At 40.5% G+C, this 20,157-nt stretch overlaps 2 protein-coding genes across 6 annotated transcripts in view; one reads left to right on the forward strand and one right to left on the reverse strand.

Annotated features, from left to right (window-relative positions):
• Nucleotides 1–1,397: 1,397 nt before the first annotated feature.
• Nucleotides 1,398–12,997, forward strand: LOC139061470 (uncharacterized). Of its 5 annotated transcripts, XM_070547989.1 has the most exons (26): nt 1,405–1,738; nt 2,601–2,757; nt 3,913–6,147; nt 6,251–6,390; nt 6,866–7,070; nt 7,145–7,249; nt 7,347–7,540; nt 7,746–7,887; nt 7,995–8,660; nt 8,812–9,017; nt 9,117–9,236; nt 9,345–9,392; nt 9,466–9,546; nt 9,613–9,678; nt 9,836–9,933; nt 10,185–10,245; nt 10,330–10,380; nt 10,462–10,506; nt 10,978–11,042; nt 11,117–11,225; nt 11,342–11,430; nt 11,539–11,682; nt 11,988–12,045; nt 12,154–12,282; nt 12,685–12,792; nt 12,887–12,997. In XM_070547989.1, the coding sequence occupies exons 1-26, from the start codon at nt 1,691–1,693 to the stop codon at nt 12,977–12,979; spliced, it is 5,463 nt and encodes a 1,820-aa protein (XP_070404090.1). In that variant the 5' UTR covers nt 1,405–1,690; the 3' UTR covers nt 12,980–12,997. The 5 variants fall into 5 exon arrangements, 2 of the variants coding, with proteins under 2 accessions (XP_070404091.1, XP_070404090.1); XR_011519068.1 differs by lacking the exons at nt 11,342–11,430; nt 12,154–12,282; nt 12,685–12,792; nt 12,887–12,997 and having other exon boundaries at nt 1,398–1,738; XM_070547990.1 differs by lacking the exons at nt 11,342–11,430; nt 11,539–11,682; nt 12,685–12,792; nt 12,887–12,997 and having other exon boundaries at nt 1,398–1,738.
• Nucleotides 12,998–13,949: 952 nt separating this feature from the next.
• cited1 (Cbp/p300-interacting transactivator, with Glu/Asp-rich carboxy-terminal domain, 1) overlaps nt 13,950–20,157 on the reverse strand; it is an 8,433-nt gene continuing 2,225 nt past the window's right edge. Inside the window, exon 2 of the mRNA XM_015946375.3 lies at nt 13,950–16,196. Within this exon, the coding sequence (XP_015801861.3) occupies nt 15,608–16,177 (570 nt within the window). The 5' untranslated portion in view covers nt 16,178–16,196 and the 3' untranslated portion in view covers nt 13,950–15,607. The remainder of the gene's footprint in view (nt 16,197–20,157) is intronic.

The following is a 20,157-nucleotide window of genomic DNA, read 5'->3' on the forward strand; positions in this document are numbered from 1 at the left end:
GCATCGATGGTGATCAAACTGGTGATTTAGACCCTTGTTTGAAAATCACCAGATCAGGGGTCTAGAAGATGACCTCCAGGAACTTAATCTTAAAAACGATAACAGGTTATCTGATTTCACAATTACTAAAAAATGTTTGAACAGTAGTAGTAAATACAAATATTTTGTTAGTTCTTGCTTTTTGTGTCATTGGTATGTTTCTTTATTCATTAGTAATGTCGGTAAACCTAAAAACACCAATGGTAATTGATCTCTGCTACCAACCCACTGCTCTAAACTTGATTGCTGCAAGAATTATGACATAATTTATGTAAACATGTGGACATAAATGGGGGTGACAAAAATAATGGGCCAGTTGAAGCTAAGCTGTTTTCTCTTCATGCTAGTTAATTAAATACTAGTTTAAACAGGTCAACTAACTACTACGGTGTGATAGGTGTGAAGTGAAAACCACAGCTAAACATTTAGTTTGGCTTTGTTTTAAACATAATAGTGCTTTAAGGTTTAACTGTTAGCTTTACCCACAGGATTTAACAGTATCACATGGCACTGACACTGATTTAGAGGTGTTTTGGTGCAACCCAACTCTTGCAAGACGTCTTCAAAGGAAAGCACTGAAGCTAACTTTTGTGTCACAACTGAGGGCTCCAGAGAAACTGTATCCGTGGCTTCAAATAAGCTCACAGAATGCAAGCCACTAGCTAGTTCTCCAAACAGAAGATCCAATTTCATTAAAGCATTTGCAGGATGAGCCAAAACCAACTAGTTCTGCTGATATTCTCACGGGGCTTAAATGTTCTGAGACCAAATTCCCACTACAGGATGCCCCGACTGTTGACTGGGTTAAGGGCTCTTCTGGCAACAGGTTAGTTTTTACTGCTAGCTAACAGTGCATATCACTAGCTTAAATAGCTAAAGTCAGCAGGGGGTGTTTGATAGCTATCACAATAGGGAGCCGTCATGCCCATCTACTTGTGGACCATGGGTCCTTGGAAGCACAACAAAATGATTGCAAGTCACTGGGGCTAAAAACGCTTTTTTCTAATTTTGCTTGTTGTACACCATGGATGGAACTTAAAATGTTAGGTGCTGATGCACCCATTTCTCCCTTTCATGTTGGGTTAGGCATGTCCAAATTGTGGCCTAAGGACCATTTGTGACCCTAATAAAAATGATTTTGTGTCGCCCTCAAATGAATTTGTTGAATTTTCTGGAATAGTGTCCAGCAGGCTTTTGACGTGGATGGTCGGCTTGTAACATTTTTATGTTCAGATATTTAATAATGTAACATTTATTTTTGAGCAGTACAAATGAAAAGACACTATGAAATGTTTGCATCTAAAAAAAAAAAACAATAAAAATCACATTTTTGTGGCCATTCAAGGATGACTTTGGTCCTTGCCTTGTAAAGTTTTTACCATTAATCCCTGGAAATATCCACTGAAATATTGTTGCAAATGAATTAAAAGTTACCCAGTTGTTGAACAATATTGGCGGTTTCATAACATACAACCATAAAAATCAGGTTTAAAATACAGAGTAGGACCTGGCTGCAGACATCAGCTGGCGTGTCACCGGAAGAACTTTCTAGCGAGAACAAGATGGCGTGTCATTGCTTTTACCGGAAGATCGACAAGCGAAAGACCTCGGCCGGAAGTTGGTCTTTTTTTGGCGGCCGCTTTTGTTGTCGATGGTTTCAACCGGTTTCAGCATACTCGGCGGGTTTCAAAGAGGAAAGGTAAAGATGACATTAACTAATTTTTGTAACCGTTCTTAAATGTAGGCACTATAGCATTTAAAGCTTTACCAGAGAATTATTACAAAGGCACCTTGTTTCATAGCTAATTGTATCGATATTAACACACAGTCTTAAAACTAATGCAGGGAGTTCACAAGCTAACACAAAAGCTACACCAATAAAGCTATCAGCAATTGTAGCTTAGCTTTAACTTAGCTATTCGATGTTTCTGGTCTCCCTGTTTGTTAAAACAGTTAATATTATTAACTTTATATATAATTTAGATATGATATAAAGACCATGATTTCTAATACTGACTTGACTGAAACGTTATTAATACCCTTTTTTTTAAATCAAAAAGCGTAGATCTTCATAGATTTGTAAGTGGTTTCAATAGTTTTCATACGAGGCTAAAGCTATGGGCTAAAGTTAGCTTCCGATTCGGGGAAATGGCTAAAGGGCTAATACACCCAATTTTTCTCTTCTCTGACCATTTTTATTCTGCTCTAGCTCAAAAACTACAACACATACACTCTTTAAACCAGTTCTAGAATATTCTAGGCTCGTAGCAGAATGCATAAAAATAGTTTGTGATTTGTCAACTTCTCTGATTTTTGAAACTTAAAAAAGACAAATTTATGCAATTATTTTTCAGCATCTGGTCCACACTGGAACTTTTCCTGTGCACCCAGAAATTTTTTTTTTCTTCACAAGCTTAGCTTTCAATATCTCTAAATATTTTTAAGTTATTGTGTTTAAATGACTGAAAAAAATACGTAATAACAAATAAAAACTAAAAAAAGGAATTTATTTTGCTTCAGAAATGTATGAATAACTATATAAACTTGGTTTTTTATCACAGATGCACATTTCCGTGATTGATGTGGGCAAGGAGCTGACTGCATGTGCCATTGGCACACATTTTGGTTGTCCCTTGTGTCCTAAAGTAAAGCCAACATCTCTGAAGAAGATAAAGTTGCACTTTGAAGGGCATATAAACACTGCATTGCATTTTGGAGGTACATTTCTGATTATGATAATTGTGTTTTGTAGTTAGAGTTTGTACATATGCCTCAAAAATTTGGGCATCTATTAAAAAAAATTCTTTGCATGTTGTAAAATAGAGGTACTGAAATACATTTGCAATTTTAATCTGTTTTCATTTACACCAGCTCAGTGGTCTAGTGGTAGAGTGTCCACCCTGGGACTGGGAAATCGGGGTTCAATTCCTGGTCGGGTCATACCAACAACCTAAAAATGGGACCCAATGTCTCCCTGCTTGACACTCAGCTTTAAGGGGTTGGATTGGGGGGTTATGGCGCTTACACATTAGCGTCGGTACGGCTCCTTAAGGAACTGTACAGTACCGGAGTTTGGTTTCAGACACAGGTACAATATACGTTCCAAGGCGACTTTTTTTTTTTTCCCCAGACCTATTCCCCAGTGGTGAGACTGGGACACTACGGACTGATTGGCCTGCTGAAATTACGCCTATCGCCTCCGATTATCGAGTAGAATGAGCCAGTGGGGGGTTCCCGCATGCGCCATTCATTTCCATGCAGGATGTTGAGTAAACTTCTCTGTCTGTGGCACGGAGCTGCCGCTCAGTGGGAACAGGAGAAGAAGGAGAGCTGTGTGTGTGTGTGTGTGTGTGTGTGTGTGTGTGTGTGTGTGTGTGTGTGTGTGTGTGTGTGTGTGTGTGTGTGTGTGTGTGTGTGTGTGTGTGTGTGTGTGTGTGTATCCCTCGTCAGTGACCGGAAGAGAGGACACACAGCAAATAAATAAAATAATGTTGTTCAGGGTCTCCAAAAGCAACACAGCTCATGCCTGCCTCTGTTTATCTTATTAAGGAGGACACTTCGGTCTTTCCTGTGCGTACCGCCCACCGGCTCGGGGATTTCTGCATTCCTGAGAAAGTCCTTCGGATTTATATGTGAACACTACACCGCCCGTTCATGCCTTTTAGACCCACCAAGCCCCGGCTTTAAACTACCAAATAGTTCCCGAGCGCGGCCACAGTTGCAGCTCACTGCTCCCCTCCATGGGGATGGGTCAAATGCGTAGATGAATTTCGCTACTGTGTGATGATGACTATGGAACTTTAACTTAAGTGTTGAAGCTGTACATAGTTGCTCTGTTAAGTAATTAAAACAATTCTCTTTCTCTTCTTACAGAAAACATTATTTGCAGATGCAATATGCCCTGCAGAAGTTTGGCTCATTACCATTGTCCATATTGTTGTAAAACATTACTGAAAAAGGAGCAAATGGAACGCCATGTGAAGCTTTGCAACACTACAACAACTTTAAATGAAGTGGCCCCAAAATGGAACCCGATGCTGTCTGTGTCCACCCCAGAGAGGCCATCATTACACGACAATGACTACACATTGCTAGCTTTGACACTTAGTGACTCGACTGAGTTTATGGCAAATAGTGATTGTGCACCATCACCTCCACAACTTGTGTTCACTGCAGAGAGGTCAACATCACTTCCTGAGTTCACCACAGAGATGCCACCACTACAACCTGAGTCCACCCGTGAGATGCCACTGCTCCGTGACCATGACTACTGTTTGCTAGGTTTAAAATCAAGTCACTCTACTGAGGTTGTGGCAAATAGAGATTGTGCACCATCAACTCCACAACTTGTTTTCACCCCAAAGAAATCAGCATCACTTCCTGAGTTCACCCCTGAGTTCACCCCAGAGAGGCCACCACTACAACCTGAGTCCACCCGCGAGATGCCACTGCTCCTTGACCATGACTACTGTTTGCTAGGTTTAAAATCAAGTCACTCTACTGAGGTTGTGGCAAATAGTGATTGTGCACCATCATCTCCACAACTTGTTTTCACCCCAAAGAAATCAGCATCACTTCCTGAGTTCACCCCAGAGAGGCCACCACCGCTGCCTGAGTCCACCCCAGAGACTCCACCACTGAACGACCATGACTACTGTTTGTTAGCTTTAACATCTAGTGACTCGACTGAGGTTGAGGAAAACAGTGATTGTGCACCATCACCTACACAACTTTTGTTCACCCCAGAGAGGCCACCACTACAACCTGAGTCCACCCGCGAGATGCCACTGCTCCGTGACCATGACTACTGTTTGCTAGGTTTAAAATCTAGTGACTCTACTGAGGTTGTGGCAAATAGTGATTGTGCACCATCATCTCCACAATGTGTTTTCAGCCCAAAGAAATCAGCATCACTTCCTGAGTCCACCACAGAGACCCCACCACTGAACGACCATGACTACTGTTTGTTAGCTTTAACATCTAGTGACTCGACTGAGGTTGTGGAAAACAGTGATTGTGCACCATCACCTACACAACTTTTGTTCACCCCAGAGAAATTAACATCATTGCCTGAGTCCACCCCAGAGAGACCACCAATACACGGATCCAAAATATTTTCTTCAGCCAAAGCTTCACGGGTTAAAAATTTAAAGATGGCTAAGTGCCCACACTGTGCACTTGTTCTCTACCAAAAAAATCTAACTTTACATATACAAAGAAAACATACATATAAAAAAGACATTACTGAGTCATTCCATTTAAGAAATGTATGTGTGGATCCAGTGAATGGAATATTTGCTGTCCGCAAAGTCTCCTCACATGGTTTCTCTACTCCAGTACACGTACAGCGTAAAACCTGGGGCAATCAACAGCAAACAAAGTGTGAACTTGAAGAGTGTAAACAGTTCCACTTGCTTGCCCAGCGCAGTGGTCTTACACATTGTCTGTGCGAACATATCAGGTCATTGGATTATTGTGGCAAGACTGCAAAGGAAGAGATCCTTAAAACGGAAGTCCTTGAGGAGATGATGTCTGCACATTTCTTTGGTGCTGCCATGGTGGAGAACTGCAAAAGCCGGCAAAAAGTGGCACAGGGAGCATGTGTGCCACTTTCAGTATTGGTGGAACTGGGAGGGTCTCAAAGACACATCTGCATGTCAGTTCACGAACCAAAAATGCATTACTACAGTTTACTTGGCAGAGTAATTGTCACATATAACACTGAAAACAACACCTGGCACTGCCCTTGTTCTAAACCTCGTACATCATGTCCACACAAGGGTATAGCTAAATGGCACCTTTTCCAGACAAGAAAACATCTCTTCATGACTTCTACATCCACAAGGGAAACTTCGGAGATGTCAATCATTCTGGATTGTTACTCCACTGAAGATCTTGAAAGAAGTGTGAGGTATATTTACGAGAAGAAGAAGATCCCAGCAAAAATAATGGATCATACAAAAGTTGTAGAAGGTCCAAGTGATTACCCTGAAAAGCTCTTTCCTGCTGAAACATGTTGCCAGCTCTGTTCAAGTAGCCCTCCCCTGAGTGATGTCTACCTGGTAATGGAAACAGCCACAATTGTTGGAATGAGAGGAGTCAGAGAAGGTAAGTAATATATATATATATTTTACACTCCTCCTGTACATAATTTTATGCCATAATATATGCTATTGTTTTTTCTTACCTCTAATTGATATGTCATGTACAGATATCTCAACTTACAATAAAAGATGCAGTGAATGTAACGTTGTGTACCGCTACCAAGAATGGCAGGATGGCCTCCACAACTTTAATGATAAAGTCATCCTGACTCTTGAACTCTGTCATTATCTGCGGCATAATCTACAGGTAACAAAGCCATAACTTAAAGAGCAAGTCACCCCTAAGTCACCTTTATTTTGCTGATAAACTATATAAATGAGTGTGCAATCGTGCTGTAGACATGCATAATCAATAATTGGGCACTTTAGTGCATCTTAGTTAAAATTTAGATATTCTGCCTAAAACTGTCAGTGTTGCACCCTCTTCAGGTAAAAATTCTGCACTACATTTGAATTTAAATCTGCCATAGTTATTGGCTAAGAAGATACCCTATGATGTTAGCTGGTAAATTATGATGTCACAATGTTGTTGTGAGCCTGTGTGTGTATTTGTTAGAGGCTCTGCCCTCGGTCTGCCAGGCAACAGCATTTGTTGCATTTTTCAAACAGGAAGTGGGAGTTGAGTAAGACTGATAGGAGGTGACTTGCTCTTTAAAAGAATAGTTACAATAAAAATGTATTTCTTTGGTGTAATATAAAGTTACTTATTTTATTCACTTCAGAGTCATGTATCAGTGTCCACCTCTGTTACGTCTTTGGAGAAAATGCATGGGAAGAAATACCCTCCTACAGACATCATCTTCCGGGCGTATTGTCACTTTGAGGCACTAAACAATACAGAATACAAATATGCATGTGTGAACTGTGGGTTTTCTCCAGCTGTGGTCATTATGGACCTCCACAGAAAAGGGGTCTTCAGCATGGCAGGTAAGTTAAGGTGTTTGTGTTGTGCTATCAAAGAAGACTTCCATATGTGATTTTGGTCATAATTTTCACTGTAGTGAGTGAGCTGAAAGTACCCTCTGAAGATTTTGATGGTGTACACAATATTGAGGATTTCTGGGATGCGGTACATCTCGACATGATCAGCAGAGCTTTTTTCCCAAGTAAGCATATTAATTAGTCGATGTTTATTTTTTGATATTACTGAAATGCTTCTAGTTCAATGTTATGTTTTTGTAAATGTCTTATATTCTGAAACAGAATCGTCAACAAATCCATTTGTGGTTTGCCCATCTTACGAGAACTGGGCACCGTGGATTGGAAAACAAACTCGCAAATCTGACTGTGTGTTGAACACCGAATACAAAAAGATTCCATTGGAGAAATCAGTTTCAGACCCAGAGCTGAGCAATGTAACAGAGGACCGTCTCTTTGATGAGTTGCTGAAACAGAAGGTATTTTTGTTGCTAATATTAGCATTGATAATATTAATCACTGATTATATCACTGTTGACTGTTCAAGAAAATTCTCTAAAAATTGTGTGAAGTTACTGTGCTGAAACAGAATGTAGCATTTATTAAATTACAGTCAAAGGATTGCATTGACGTACCTTAAAAATTTTTTGTTCAAAATAGTATTTCTGAATAACTTCTTTAAAGGTTTCTACTGTAAGAAAACTTTGTGAAACATGCAAAGTTGACACCAAGGGATCTCGCCTGGATCTGATTAAAAGGCTGAGGGAGAAAATGCAGAGCAGACAGACCTATGACAAAGTCTTCCAGTCAATATGGGGTGCCTCTGGTTAGTTTTCACTTGAAATTGGAGCACTGGAATAGTGACAATTCCAAATGTTGTGTATTGGAATAATAACTCTAAAATTGCTTGCTTCTTTCTTTCTTTCCCACCAGGTGGATGGTCTGTTGTGTTATGTCCACATGGCATTGTGTACAGTTTAAAATTTAATCTGAGAGCTGAAAGCCCCAGAGACTTTGCAGATATCCTTCTCTCATGGAAGCATTTCCCAAATGTGTGTCTGTATGACTTTGCACGTGGCCTGGCATCACACACTAACTTAAGGACACCTGAAAACCCTCGCTTTCATCCAAATGAGGGTAAACTAGCTGACCCAACAAAAGAAAACTTGACTGATGCAGCAAGAGGGAAACTGAAAGTGTGCCTGCCATGGTTGACTGAAAAAGCAAGGAACCCAGACAAACAAGGACATCCCATAACTGGATCGAACCATCACTATGCACTTTATGACAAGTTCCATGAGGCTAATACTAAAGATCCACATGACATCTTAAGAAAGATCGGCCTTGTGCCTGAGTTGCAGGGTTCTGTGAACAGCCAGGTTGCAGAGCAGCTATTTGCTGAGATGAGGAAAAACAATTATTTCCTCAACAGAATGGCACCATCAACACACATCTTTTTGATGAGAAACTTGATTGAACACAGAAACAATGAATGCAACAGTAAGCTATTACTTCGGCAACTGATGCGCGGTCACCAAATTCAAAATCTTGAGCATTTCAGAGTCACAGACCAGGGCCAAGCTGTCATAGGAGACCCAGGTGAGTCTATTGTCTTTTTAAACTTTGAAATAAGTTTCATACATACATTATGTACGTAACAACTCCTAATGGCTTACTTTCATGTTGAGTAAGTAGTCGTAATGTCTGAAATTGAACCGATATTACGCCTCCCTGTCATATAACTTTTTAGATAACATGGCAAAGACAGATTGCCAAACAGTCCTGGATAATAGTGATGATTTGAAGAGGAAGCATGAAGATGTGTGTGGAACCCAAGAGGAACATACGCAACCAATGCAGTGTGGGAGTCACTGTGAACACCTGACAAAAGCCACGTTTGTCCATCCAAATCGTGGATGCTGGGCATTTCCAATTCATCCTTCTCAAAAGGAAGTGGTAAGATAAGTTGTACTTTGACTGTTTTTGTTTGTTTAATTAACATTTATGATGTTTAGGGCTTGCAGTGTTTTTACTTCTTTTTATTTATTATTTCAGCTTCAGTATGTCCTTGACCACAACAAACCAGGGGAGGAGCTGATTGTTCGTACCCCAAAGGCATGTCTGACTCGCACTGATTTTTTAGGCTTGGGCTTGCAAAGGGACATGGAAGCCACTGTGAGTTACTTTTAAATTGCCTTGTGTCTGTTCATATGAAGATTGTGTGTGTGCGCACGCACTTTCTCAATTTCAAACCCCCTGCATGTGTTTGTTTGACCTGCCCAGATTGGAAATGGCTGTTTAGGGATAATTGAAGAAGTGGCAAAATACAAGGTAAAGCTCTTTAGACATTCAGCATTATGTTTGATGTGGTTGTGCTTTTAGCATGGTTTTGTCTGCTTTATAGGGTCGGAACATCTTTATTTGTGATCTGTATGTTACTCCAACGTGGTTGTCACCAGATGTAGATCCCATGACAAGTCTACCTGTAAGTATTTATGTCACCTCTACAAATGTTATAGACCATGGAGTTGATTATTTTGTGACATTTTAGAATGACTGTCATCTAAAAGATGCAGTGTTCATCCCTCTATGGACACCTGGTCATTTTCTGTTGTGTGTGAGTATCTTATTATTCTTTATGTAAAAATCATATTCATACTATAATTGTTTAACTAAATAAACGATACACTCACTAAACATGATTTTAGTTTCCATTATTAATTTTTTCCAGATGTCAATTAATGTGCTGAAATTGAAGTGTGTGTTTTCTATAGGTGATAAAGCCGTTGCAAAGAGAAATTCTCTTTCTGGACTCTTTGTATGCAAAGACAGAGTCCGGGTTTGGTGCTTTGCAGTACATGGCTATTTTGAGGTTACAAATTTTTCCTGCTGCTGGTGGTGGTTAGTTTGGTCATGTTCAAATGACCTCTGCTTCATTCGGTCACGTTCAAATGACCTCTGCTTCAATCGGTCACGTTCAAATGACCTCTTTTTCATTCGGTCACGTTCAAATGACCTCTGCTTCAATCGGCCACGTTCAAATGACATTTATCTTTTTCCAAGCTGTTGCATGTGTAATTAAAAGTTGTGTTGCTTGCTTTTTTTTCTATTTTACATTATCAGGGATGTTGCACAGAACCTAAATCCTGGGAAATGGACAGAGAAAACTGGCAAAGATATCAAGGTAATAAAATCAGTGTACAGTTTTTTATGATGGCATGATAAACTCGCACAATAACCATTTAATTTGCATCCATTCGAATATAAGGATCTTCCAAGACAAGACTTTGGCAATGACTGTGGCATATTTATGTTGATGGTAAGATTTATCAATTCCAATGAGCATCTTGGAATACCGACAATTTCAAAAATTGTAAAAATACTGTATTTATTTTTGTAGGCTGTCCTGTACATTGCCTTTGATGCACCATTTGACTACTCAACAGTAAGTGTCTGTCTGATGGTTAAAATAGTTTTTTTTAATAAACCAGCAGCAGTAGCTCATGAGGTAGAGCGGGTTATCCGTTAATCAGAAGGTTGCAGGTTCGATCATGGCTCCAACCAGAGAATTCTACTGTTGTGTCCTTGGGCAAGACATTTAAACCGCCTTTCCTGCTGGTGGTGGTCGGAGGGACCGGTGGCGCCTGTGCTCGGCAGCCTCGCCTCCGTCAGTGCGCCCCAGGGCAGCTGTGGCTACATCATAGCTCATCACCAACAGCGTGTGAATGTGTGTGTGTGTGTGTGTGTGTGTGTGTGTGTGTGTGTGTGAATGGGTGAATGACTGATTGTGTTGTGAAACACCTTGGGAGATTGTAGTACCCTAAGAAGGCACTATCCAAATACAGGCCATTTACCATAAACCATGTAGGTAGCAGAATGTACAATTTGAGTGTAACTTACAAAAATAATCTTGCAGCTTGACATGCCTTTGTTGCGGAAGTGGTGGTGTTTGCTGTTGCTGGAGAACTACAGTCTTGACAGGTATGTAGGATTTAAATAACAAAGAAAGCATTTTTAATTCATGTTATTTAACATAGATTATGTGCATGCTGTAGTTACAGGAAAGTGTTTGCCCATTGGACTGAAGAGTGCAAAGTATTCCTTGCTGGCCACCATGTCCCAGTCTTCAAATTAAAGAAGCGAAAGGCTGAAGAGCCTGCTGAGGTTTGTTTCCAAAGGATTATCATAATTTGAAAAAAAAAATGTATTGCTACATCATTCGTTGCTACAGAATGTCTTAACTATTTAGTTTTTAAATATCAAAAAAAAAAAATTCTAAGATGGAGCCATCAGACACAACACCACGACAGTGTATGGCAAATTCCATACTTGCCTGTGTCTATCAGATATCTGAAAATACAGGACAGCGGTGGGTAATATAGCACATTTCACAGTTCTTCTTGGAAAAATATTACAAAAGATAAATTGTAGTGTTAAATTTGTGTTTTCCAAATCTGTATTGCATTGTCACCTACAGACTATTGTATCCAGAAGAGAAGCTGGTAGAATGGGTACAGTGCAATATTTGTAAAGGCTGGCTGCATACAGAGTGTGCTGGAAAGCCATTTGTCAGAGCTGGGTCATTCAACTGTGGTTGCACAAATCAGGTGTCCTGCAACAGGTACAATAACTTTGAAATAGTAGCCGATTCTGTAATTATTGCCTCCCTCCTTCTGATTCTATTTCAGAATAATCATAACCTTATCAAAAAATAGATGTTTTATCGACTGACTGCTTTGATCGGGTATGGTTTATGTAAATATTGCCGGATTTAAGCACATTTAGCTGCGAATCATTCAGGAGTTAGAGGCCTTAAATATAGATCTAAAATGAATATCGGACTTCTTCAACTGACCCTGACAAAACTACTTACATGTGCTTGTATTCTTCATTTGCTAATAAGATGTATATTTATCTAACTTACAGGACAATCGAGGCTTTAAAAAGTGGAACCCAGGCAGTGATTTCAGATGGTGAAATCAAGGTAATGTTTAGTTATAATAAATTAAGATTCTAAAATTGGACATAGGATAATGCAGTCCCTTCTTTTCTGTGGTAATGTTGCTTATTTTTAACTCTTGTCTCTACTCAGATGTTGTATAAGGATCTCTGCAGCGGTAGAGTGAAGTCTGGGCGCATGTACCTGTGGCACAATCCCGGTGTCTCGCTTAAATTAAAGCAAAGACTAAAGCCTCTGATGTTCCACTTTGCTGATGCACAGGTAAATGTATACTGACTTACAATAAGCTGCATCACATTTATTTATCTCGATGCATGGCCAGTGGGCCACCTGGGTCCATTATTTATTTATTTATTCATTTATCAACAAACAAAACATTCCTCTCAGCATAAGACAACATTTTTGTATGTATGTATGTATATGTATAAAAAAAAAAAATATATATATATATATATATATGTATATGTATATACGTATATATATATATATATATATATATATATATATATATATATATATATATGTATATGTATATACGTATATATGTGTATATATGTGTATACGTATATATATGTGTGTGTGTATATTTATATATATATCGTAAATAAATGTCTAATGCTGAGAGGAATGTTTTGTTCATTTTTATGTTAACGTGTTTTATAGGTTGACGAGCTGACAGAGCGGATTGGTTCATGCTCAGGAATAAATGAACTAATAATGAAGGGAGAGTTCCAGTTTCTGGACTTGGTGTTTGATGTCCTTGTTCCAGAGGTACAAAGCTGTCTTCAGCAGTGATTGGTATAAAAGTTACTTTTCGAAAACATTTGACAGTGTGTGATTTCATTCTTGTGTGCATGTTTTTCAGGTGACAATCAAAGTGTTGGAAAAATTAGAGGGGATGAATCGTTATGCAGCTGAGAAAGCCATGCTTCAAAGAATTCATTTGTACACAAAATAAAATGGTTGTGAAATGAAATGTTTCTTTTGTTTTATTGTCTTTCACTCAAAATAATACAGAAATATTAACTAGCTAAATAGTTATCAGCTGTAGTAGTTAAATTATGTTGCAATGAGCTGCTGTGATACACAATAGGACAGTGTTATGGATATTTAGTAACCAATTTTTGTTGCTGGTGAGAGAGGAGTGTTGCTGAAATGTTTTTCACTGCTTCTGGGAGTCCTGTACTTTAGCAATTGGTGTAGGTCAAAAGTTCATCTTGGGCTTAACAATAAAACTGAATATTTAGCAAGTACTATTTTGTTTGCACGTCTTGAAAAGTCTTAGTTTAATGTGTTCTCATTTTTTCCATCTGTTTTTTTAATTCACTTTAGAGCCTTTTCTTGTTGTAATTATATATAAATATCGCCAGTCCATCCAAATTTGAAGAGGAAAAAAACCCAAAATTAAAAAAAAGCTTTTTCCGGTAAGTTTTGTTTAAAAAAAAAACTACTTCCTGTGAAAGTAATGACCGTACCGTTTTTACACGGAACTGTCAAACACGGTAGGGTTTTTCGAGTACTACTTCCTGCAAAGGTAATGACTTCCGGCGAAGGTAATGACCCGATGCTTGTTTTTCCGGTTACGTCATTTCCGGTAGACGCCAGCTGATGTCTGCAGCCAGATGCTCTTGAAAATACATGGGAGCAGGTCTAAGTCTCTGGGCGATGCCATATTGGATGCCATTTTCCTTCTACGGAAGCCCGTGAGGACAGAATGCATTTACTGATTTGTAACAAATGGTTACAAGTTTTTCTGCATTAATGAACGTTGTTCTTTTACACATTTACCCTCCACTAATTGCCAGTGATGAAAGGAAATCTGATGTTCTTGTTATTTTGCTGGAGGTTGCACTCCTAAGGATTTTTGACCCTAATGGCCATCTGTTGGTAAGGTCTTACTTGAACACAAAAATAATACTTGCTTGCAATGATGTATCTACTGCCCTTTATTGCCAGAAAAAATACACACGGTCACTTTAAGCCAATATCAACCCACAGGAATGGCCAGAAGCTGCTGTATCTTGCATCCTAGCAACAAAGAACTACTAGCGTTCAACAGTTTATAAACACTTTATTTTTATCTGATTTTAGTACGACCTGCAAGTTGACTCCACAGTGTGTGCTTTTGGGTCAAAGGTGAGCAAACAGAAGCCTACAGGTCATGTTATGACAAAGCAAAACACTTCATCTACAGAACAGGCACTGATAATTAGGTCAATCTGGGCTGATTACTAATGGTTTGAAGATTAATATTTCAGTGACAGAGCAGAAAAAAAAACTTTTGAGGCGTGTTACCACTTCAGGAACATTTTGCAGGAACCTGGGTAGCCATAATTAAAATGTATGAGCAGGGAAAAAATTTAACCCAGTTTAACCAAAATAACAGCCCTGGGTAGGGAGGTAGTGCTTTAGAAAACATCTGGAACATTCTGTTTGGTGCTTCCTTCTTACTGGTTGAGGATCCCCAACGTTCCCAGTGACCATCAGCCATGAGGCAAAATACTGTAAATTGTTACTAGAGTTAAGGTTCTTGGTTACGTAATGGAAACACACCTTTAGTCAATAAATGCTAGCAGATCTCCATCGTCATTGGAAGGGAAGCCATCCACGATCACTGATGTCAGTTTTGGCACGTGTCAGCTCATAAGAACATGTACATTTAGTCACAACTAGTGTGATCCAAATACTTCAGTCATTTTACTCCAGACAACGTACCGCGTCCATGTGACATGCCCTATAGGATTCCACTTTCCTCAACCTAATTCAATATTCTCAGAAAAGTAGAAGCGGCCATAGAAGCGCTCCTTGTGCCAGACTCCTGATAGATATCAGCCACTGGCTTAGGTAACACGAACACAACTGGTCAAACTAAATTCAACCAAAAAAAAAAAGAAAGAGAGAAGTAAGATAACCAGTTCTCTGACAATCAGATCTTTGTAAAGCCGGAAGACAGAAGGCTGTTTCCCATGAGACCCGAGGCTAATAGTGTCTGCTAAGAAAACAGGAAGTGTTTGTCATCCTATTTCAAGTGCTCTCCTTAGGTTGCGGTTCAGATTTTCTTTTTCCTTTCCTGATTGATCAACAGAAGACAGCTCTGAGAAAAGAGGGAATCCAAGTCCAACAGGTGCTCCTTACTCGTCTGTAGAGTTTCGCTTCAGGTTGGCTCAAATGTCTCACTCAGCCCTCCGTACATCACTCAACGTGTTTTCATTAAGCCTCAGCACTGGAGCGACGGAGGACGGAGGACTGATGGAACAAACTGCTAATTCTTCCCTATTTATGTCTTTTCAAGGAAACAAAAGAGTGATGCCATAACTGGTTTGATCACTGCAAAGACAGAATACATGAAAACCAACAAAAAGAAGAAGCAAGCTGTCCTTTCTGTGAACCTTCCTGTCCATGTTTGGAGTGTAAAGCAAATCAGAAACAAGAATATGCCTCAAATCTCTGGATCACTTTGGCTTTCTCAGCATCAACCAAAGAAAAAAAAGCAATAAGAGAAACCATTTCTCCTTGTTGATTAACTCCATCTGGATGTTTCTGATCCGTTTTTTTTTTTTGGGGGGGGGGGGGGGGGGGTGAGAGGTCAGCATCCAGCCGACACATCCGACATGAAATCAAACTCGTTCTGTCCCAGCCAGAGCTCTGGTAGCTCGTTAGCTCGGTCCAAACCCAGCTCAACCACCAGAGACATGAGAACCTCCTCATCCACAGGGTCAAAGTCAATAATCCCGCTGGGGCCAGAGCCTTGGCTCACCATGCTGATTCCAACACCCATGTTCCCGGCTCCGTGGCCTCCAGGCGGCCCCAGCAGCTGGTTACCCGTACCCAGAGGTGAGAAGCTCTTTTGAGGTGCGCCGGCTGCTGGGTGCCCAGCAGAGGCGCCGGCAAGGTTCTGGTAGTGAGAGTTGAGCTTTTGCAGCTGCATGCTGGCAATGAGGTGCGGTCCCGTCTGCAGGCAGAACGGCTGAGGTTTGGAGATTGGCGCAGATGACAATGAAACTCCAGGCATTGAGGTGGAACCAGCCGATGGTGAAAAGGGCACGACGGAGGGCTTGGAAGAAGGGTAGTGAAGTAGGGAGGTGAGAGGCGAGGAGGAAGAGGAGAGATCCTTCATTGCAGTGTGAGTGTCACCAGGAAACAGCAGGGAGGTCATCACCAGGAAATCCCAGAGCCTATAAGAGGAGGAACCAGGACAAAGAGAGATAAAATGTAATGTCATCAATCTGGCAAGAAGAAGAGAGAATCTGGTCACTTTAAATGTCCTGCTGATGGCAGGTGACATCACTGAAGATAGATACTGTATAACGATTACACTTCTGGGCAAACTAGCATCTAAATCAAGACTTGCTGTCAGATGGACCACATAGAAGCATTTTTGTCTAATAGTTCCCTGTCTACCTGATCATAACTACAACTATCTGGTTTAATCATATCCTGGTAAAGCATTCAATCAGATGTTCGTTTAAAACTGGATCGAAACTGGTCATCAAAAGTTTCTAAATCTGCTAAATTTAAAAGCTCGTAGCTTGGGTCGAGGTTTGGACGATGGACTTGTGAAGCCAAACGTGTGCAGACCAAACACAGCGTGGATTGTCAGACTGGGTTGAAAACAATTATCAGAGAAAAGCAATGAAAACCAAAGCAAAATCAAAAATCAATGACATGTAGTCCCATTAACACTGGATGACGATCGTTGCTATACCGTCCCATTAGTTAGATCAACCTTCCTTTAATCTTTGGTTCATGCACTCTCTATACCTCAGCTGCAAGTTTCCTCATGGTCGACCGTGTACATTACTCTTCACACCATACCCCAGCTTTGCCATATGAGTTAAAAAAAAGATGCAGGTATATCGTGAAATCATGCTAGCATGAATGCGATGGCCGAACAAACCCATATCCTACATCCAGAAACTTCTATGACTGCAAACCACCCAGACTTTGTTCATTTTCAGCCAAAAGCATTCCTTGGATAATGTGGGGATATAAACCCTCTAGTGTGTGTTGGGTCAGCCTCCTACCAACAGAACATACCTGAAACACCATACCTGAAACACCTCCCCTAGGAGGTTTCCTGACCAGCTACCACAGCTGGCTACTCACCCTATCTCCAAGGCCCTAGACCTTACGACAAAAGTATGCTCTAAACAATTATCCATCTCACATGCTATCCTGCTACGGGGAGCCCATTGCGTTCTTAGTACACATCTAAAGAGCTTGCCAGCACCCCACAAAGACTATATTGGCCATTCAAACCGATTTTCACCATAGTACTGAGGTTTCTTTATATTAAAGGGGAGCTTGATGTACCTAGAAACATTAACAGTGATGTAGCAGGAACATCAGACTTGGAACATCAGCTAAGACACACAAGGTTAACTCTGAAGCTCATTAGTGAGCCTTCCCGATGACTAAACATCTTCCAAGAAGATCCATAACTATTAATTTAAATGCCAAACCTTTCAACTGAATGACAAATAAGTTAAGTGTTTCCTGACAAACACACAGCTGCTTCAGACTGCAACAACAAAGCCGTTGTTGACTTTGCAGCAGCTTCACTCGTGGTTCTGTAGACCCAGCAGATCACAGGAGTCACATCTGTCTGGGAAACACACAACAAGGCTATCCTGGTGCCACATGACTCTTCATTCGAGACCGATTCTGCGCGCTTGTTGTGGGCTTCTCCTCCCGACCTATTGAACAGCAAATTAACCGTGAAAAAGTCTGCGGGGGGAAAGTCCACGGGCACCAATGGCTTTAGTGAGTGTTTATAGGTCTATGAATGGAGGCTACAAGTGTGTGAAAGGAATGCACAACACAACAGAGCCTTTGAGGATCTGCAGGAGAGACTGGGTCACACGGGAGGATAAATACTGAGAACCGACCACATGTCTGAAACAGAGAAATGAGGTTTATGCAGAGTGTGGAGGTAGAAAGGGCAAGCAAAACTCTGTGTGTGTGTGTGTGTGTGTGTGTGTGTGTGTGTGTGTGTGTGTGTGTGTGTGTACTCCTATAGCCTCATATTATAGCCTCTGAGCTGGTTTATATTACTCTCAGTTCAAACAGCATGTATGCCTCAGCGTACACTCACAACGCTTCTTGCGGCTATCCTTTGAGTAAGATAATCACTTAATAATGTCTCTCTCTCGCCCTCTCTCTCTCTCTCTCTCTCTCTCTCTCTCGCTCTCTCTCCGCCTTCCTGGAGCTGGCTCTTATTTAGCAGGGAAATAATTGCTACAGGCAGGCATGCAGCTGCAGTCGAATGATAGAGTTAGCGCACAAACAAAGATTCGAACCAGCTGCCAAAGGCAGGTTGGTGTGTGTGTGTGTGTGTGTGTGCACGCGCGTGTGTGTTCATTATTCATCGACCGATTACTGTCAGGGCCAGGCTGCACACGGTGTGTCTGCCCAACAGCTTTCCACCACATGAATCCAAGAGATGCAAACATTAACCAACCAACCGTGTCCTTGCTGGTGCAGGTAGGGAGAGGTGCTGCAGCTGGACACGCCCACTAACACACTGATGTTTAATTAGCTTTGAGCAAAATCTGGATGTAGATTTAATTCACACCTTTAGGAGGCATGGGGTCAGCCAAAGGAGGGGATTAAACAGTGCTGCAAAAGTCTCTTAGAGGTATGTTGTTTTAGTTAAAGGGATATTTCTGCCCTTTTGAAGAGTGTTTGTGTGTAAAAGTTTAAATCATAACTAATGGAGAGCAGTATTAGTAGTATATAAGTAGTATATAAGTGTAGCGAAGACCAAATCAAATTACTGCCATCTTAAAAACCTTAATTTCAAACGTATGAATTAAAACCGACCCCTCAGATGAGATGACCTGGAAGGGCCACATTTAGACCCTGTTCACAAGTAGCCAGGTATCCCAGTCCACAAAACAAAATATATTTTTCTAAGGTTTGGTTTGTGACCCACATGAAGATAAACAGCACCAAAAATTATTCTTTCAAAATGTCTGACCAAAGGAGGGGATTTGCAAATGCTCAATTGTCAGCGTTTACTTGTGGACGTAAACAACTGGGGTTTTATGTTTCGCTACGTCCCTGCCCATGACGAAAATGCTCTGACATCATCAGTGCGACACGTGTTTATACTCGCTTGCCTGTTTTTGCAAACTCCTTCACCACTCAGTGTAGAAGACCAGGCGAAGGACAATGACAAGGACAGTGTTGGTCCTCCACCAAGTTATTCCACATCCAAGAAATGGTTTTCGGCAAAGACATTGATGATTTGAGGAACTAATGCCCCCTGCAGGCCTGGCATGCCTACAGGACCGGGTTTAATTGAATGTTTTTGCTGTAAACAAGGTTCTGCTCATATTTGTGTTCTTAGATGAGTTTGGTAAACGGCAGTGATGTTTACTGTGGAACCTAAAGGTTTTGAAAGTAAGATCAGACGAACCTTTACGAGAGTCTGGAGGTAAGAGCTCTAATAATGCAGCAACAACTCACTTTTCTATTGGTGCTGATCAAACTAGCCATTAGCTTATCAGTCCTGTAGGAAGAAAACTACATTTCTTAACAAAGGCTGTTAATCTGAACGTGCTAGCAACATATTCACTGATAGAGGTGGTACACTACTGAGTATAAACCTTGCATGAATAACTAATTTTTATCTGTACCTTTAATAAATTTGGACTTAAGATGCCGCCAGACTAGATTTTGAGATTAGCACTGGTCGGGAACTTGCAAACCAGGAATTCTGACTTTGAGAGGTGTTCCCGGGGGTTTACCAACTTGGGGCTTGGTGATGCACCAACATACCTTTTAAGGATTCTGAGTTCATTTAACAATTGCGGTTTTTCAGTTATTTATTTAGATCCATTCTAACTGTGTCGTATTTGTCATTTTAGAACTTTTGCGTCTTTCAATAAATGAAAAAAACAAACAAAAAAAACAAAAATGAAAACCAACATATACTCACTGTATATTCTACCAAAGGTATTTTAGTTTATTCTCTTTGTAAACATAGTTAACTGATGAGCTAATTATCCTAAAGATCTTCTAAGAGTAACATCACAACTTCTGGCTTTAAGAGCCTTAGATGGTGTTGTAAACTGCCCGCAGGGGGCGGAATTACACTTAAATGTTAAAATCCATGTTTACTTTTAGTTTCTG

The sequence above is a fragment of the Nothobranchius furzeri genome, chromosome 2 (genome assembly GCF_043380555.1).
Source record: "Nothobranchius furzeri strain GRZ-AD chromosome 2, NfurGRZ-RIMD1, whole genome shotgun sequence".
Lineage (NCBI taxonomy): Eukaryota > Metazoa > Chordata > Actinopteri > Cyprinodontiformes > Nothobranchiidae > Nothobranchius > Nothobranchius furzeri.

What these genes read in the sequence shown, in the direction of transcription:
- LOC139061470 (XM_070547989.1), top strand. Translation starts at nt 1,691, where the DNA reads ATGGTTTCAACCGGTTTCAGCATACTCGGCGGGTTTCAAAGAGGAAAG. An exon ending in ATCCTTCTCAAAAGGAAGTG is followed by an intron (nt 9,018 to 9,116) that starts GTAAGATAAGTT and finishes TTATTATTTCAG; the next exon opens with CTTCAGTATGTCCTTGACCA. An exon ending in TCCACTTTGCTGATGCACAG is followed by an intron (nt 12,283 to 12,684) that starts GTAAATGTATAC and finishes CGTGTTTTATAG; the next exon opens with GTTGACGAGCTGACAGAGCG.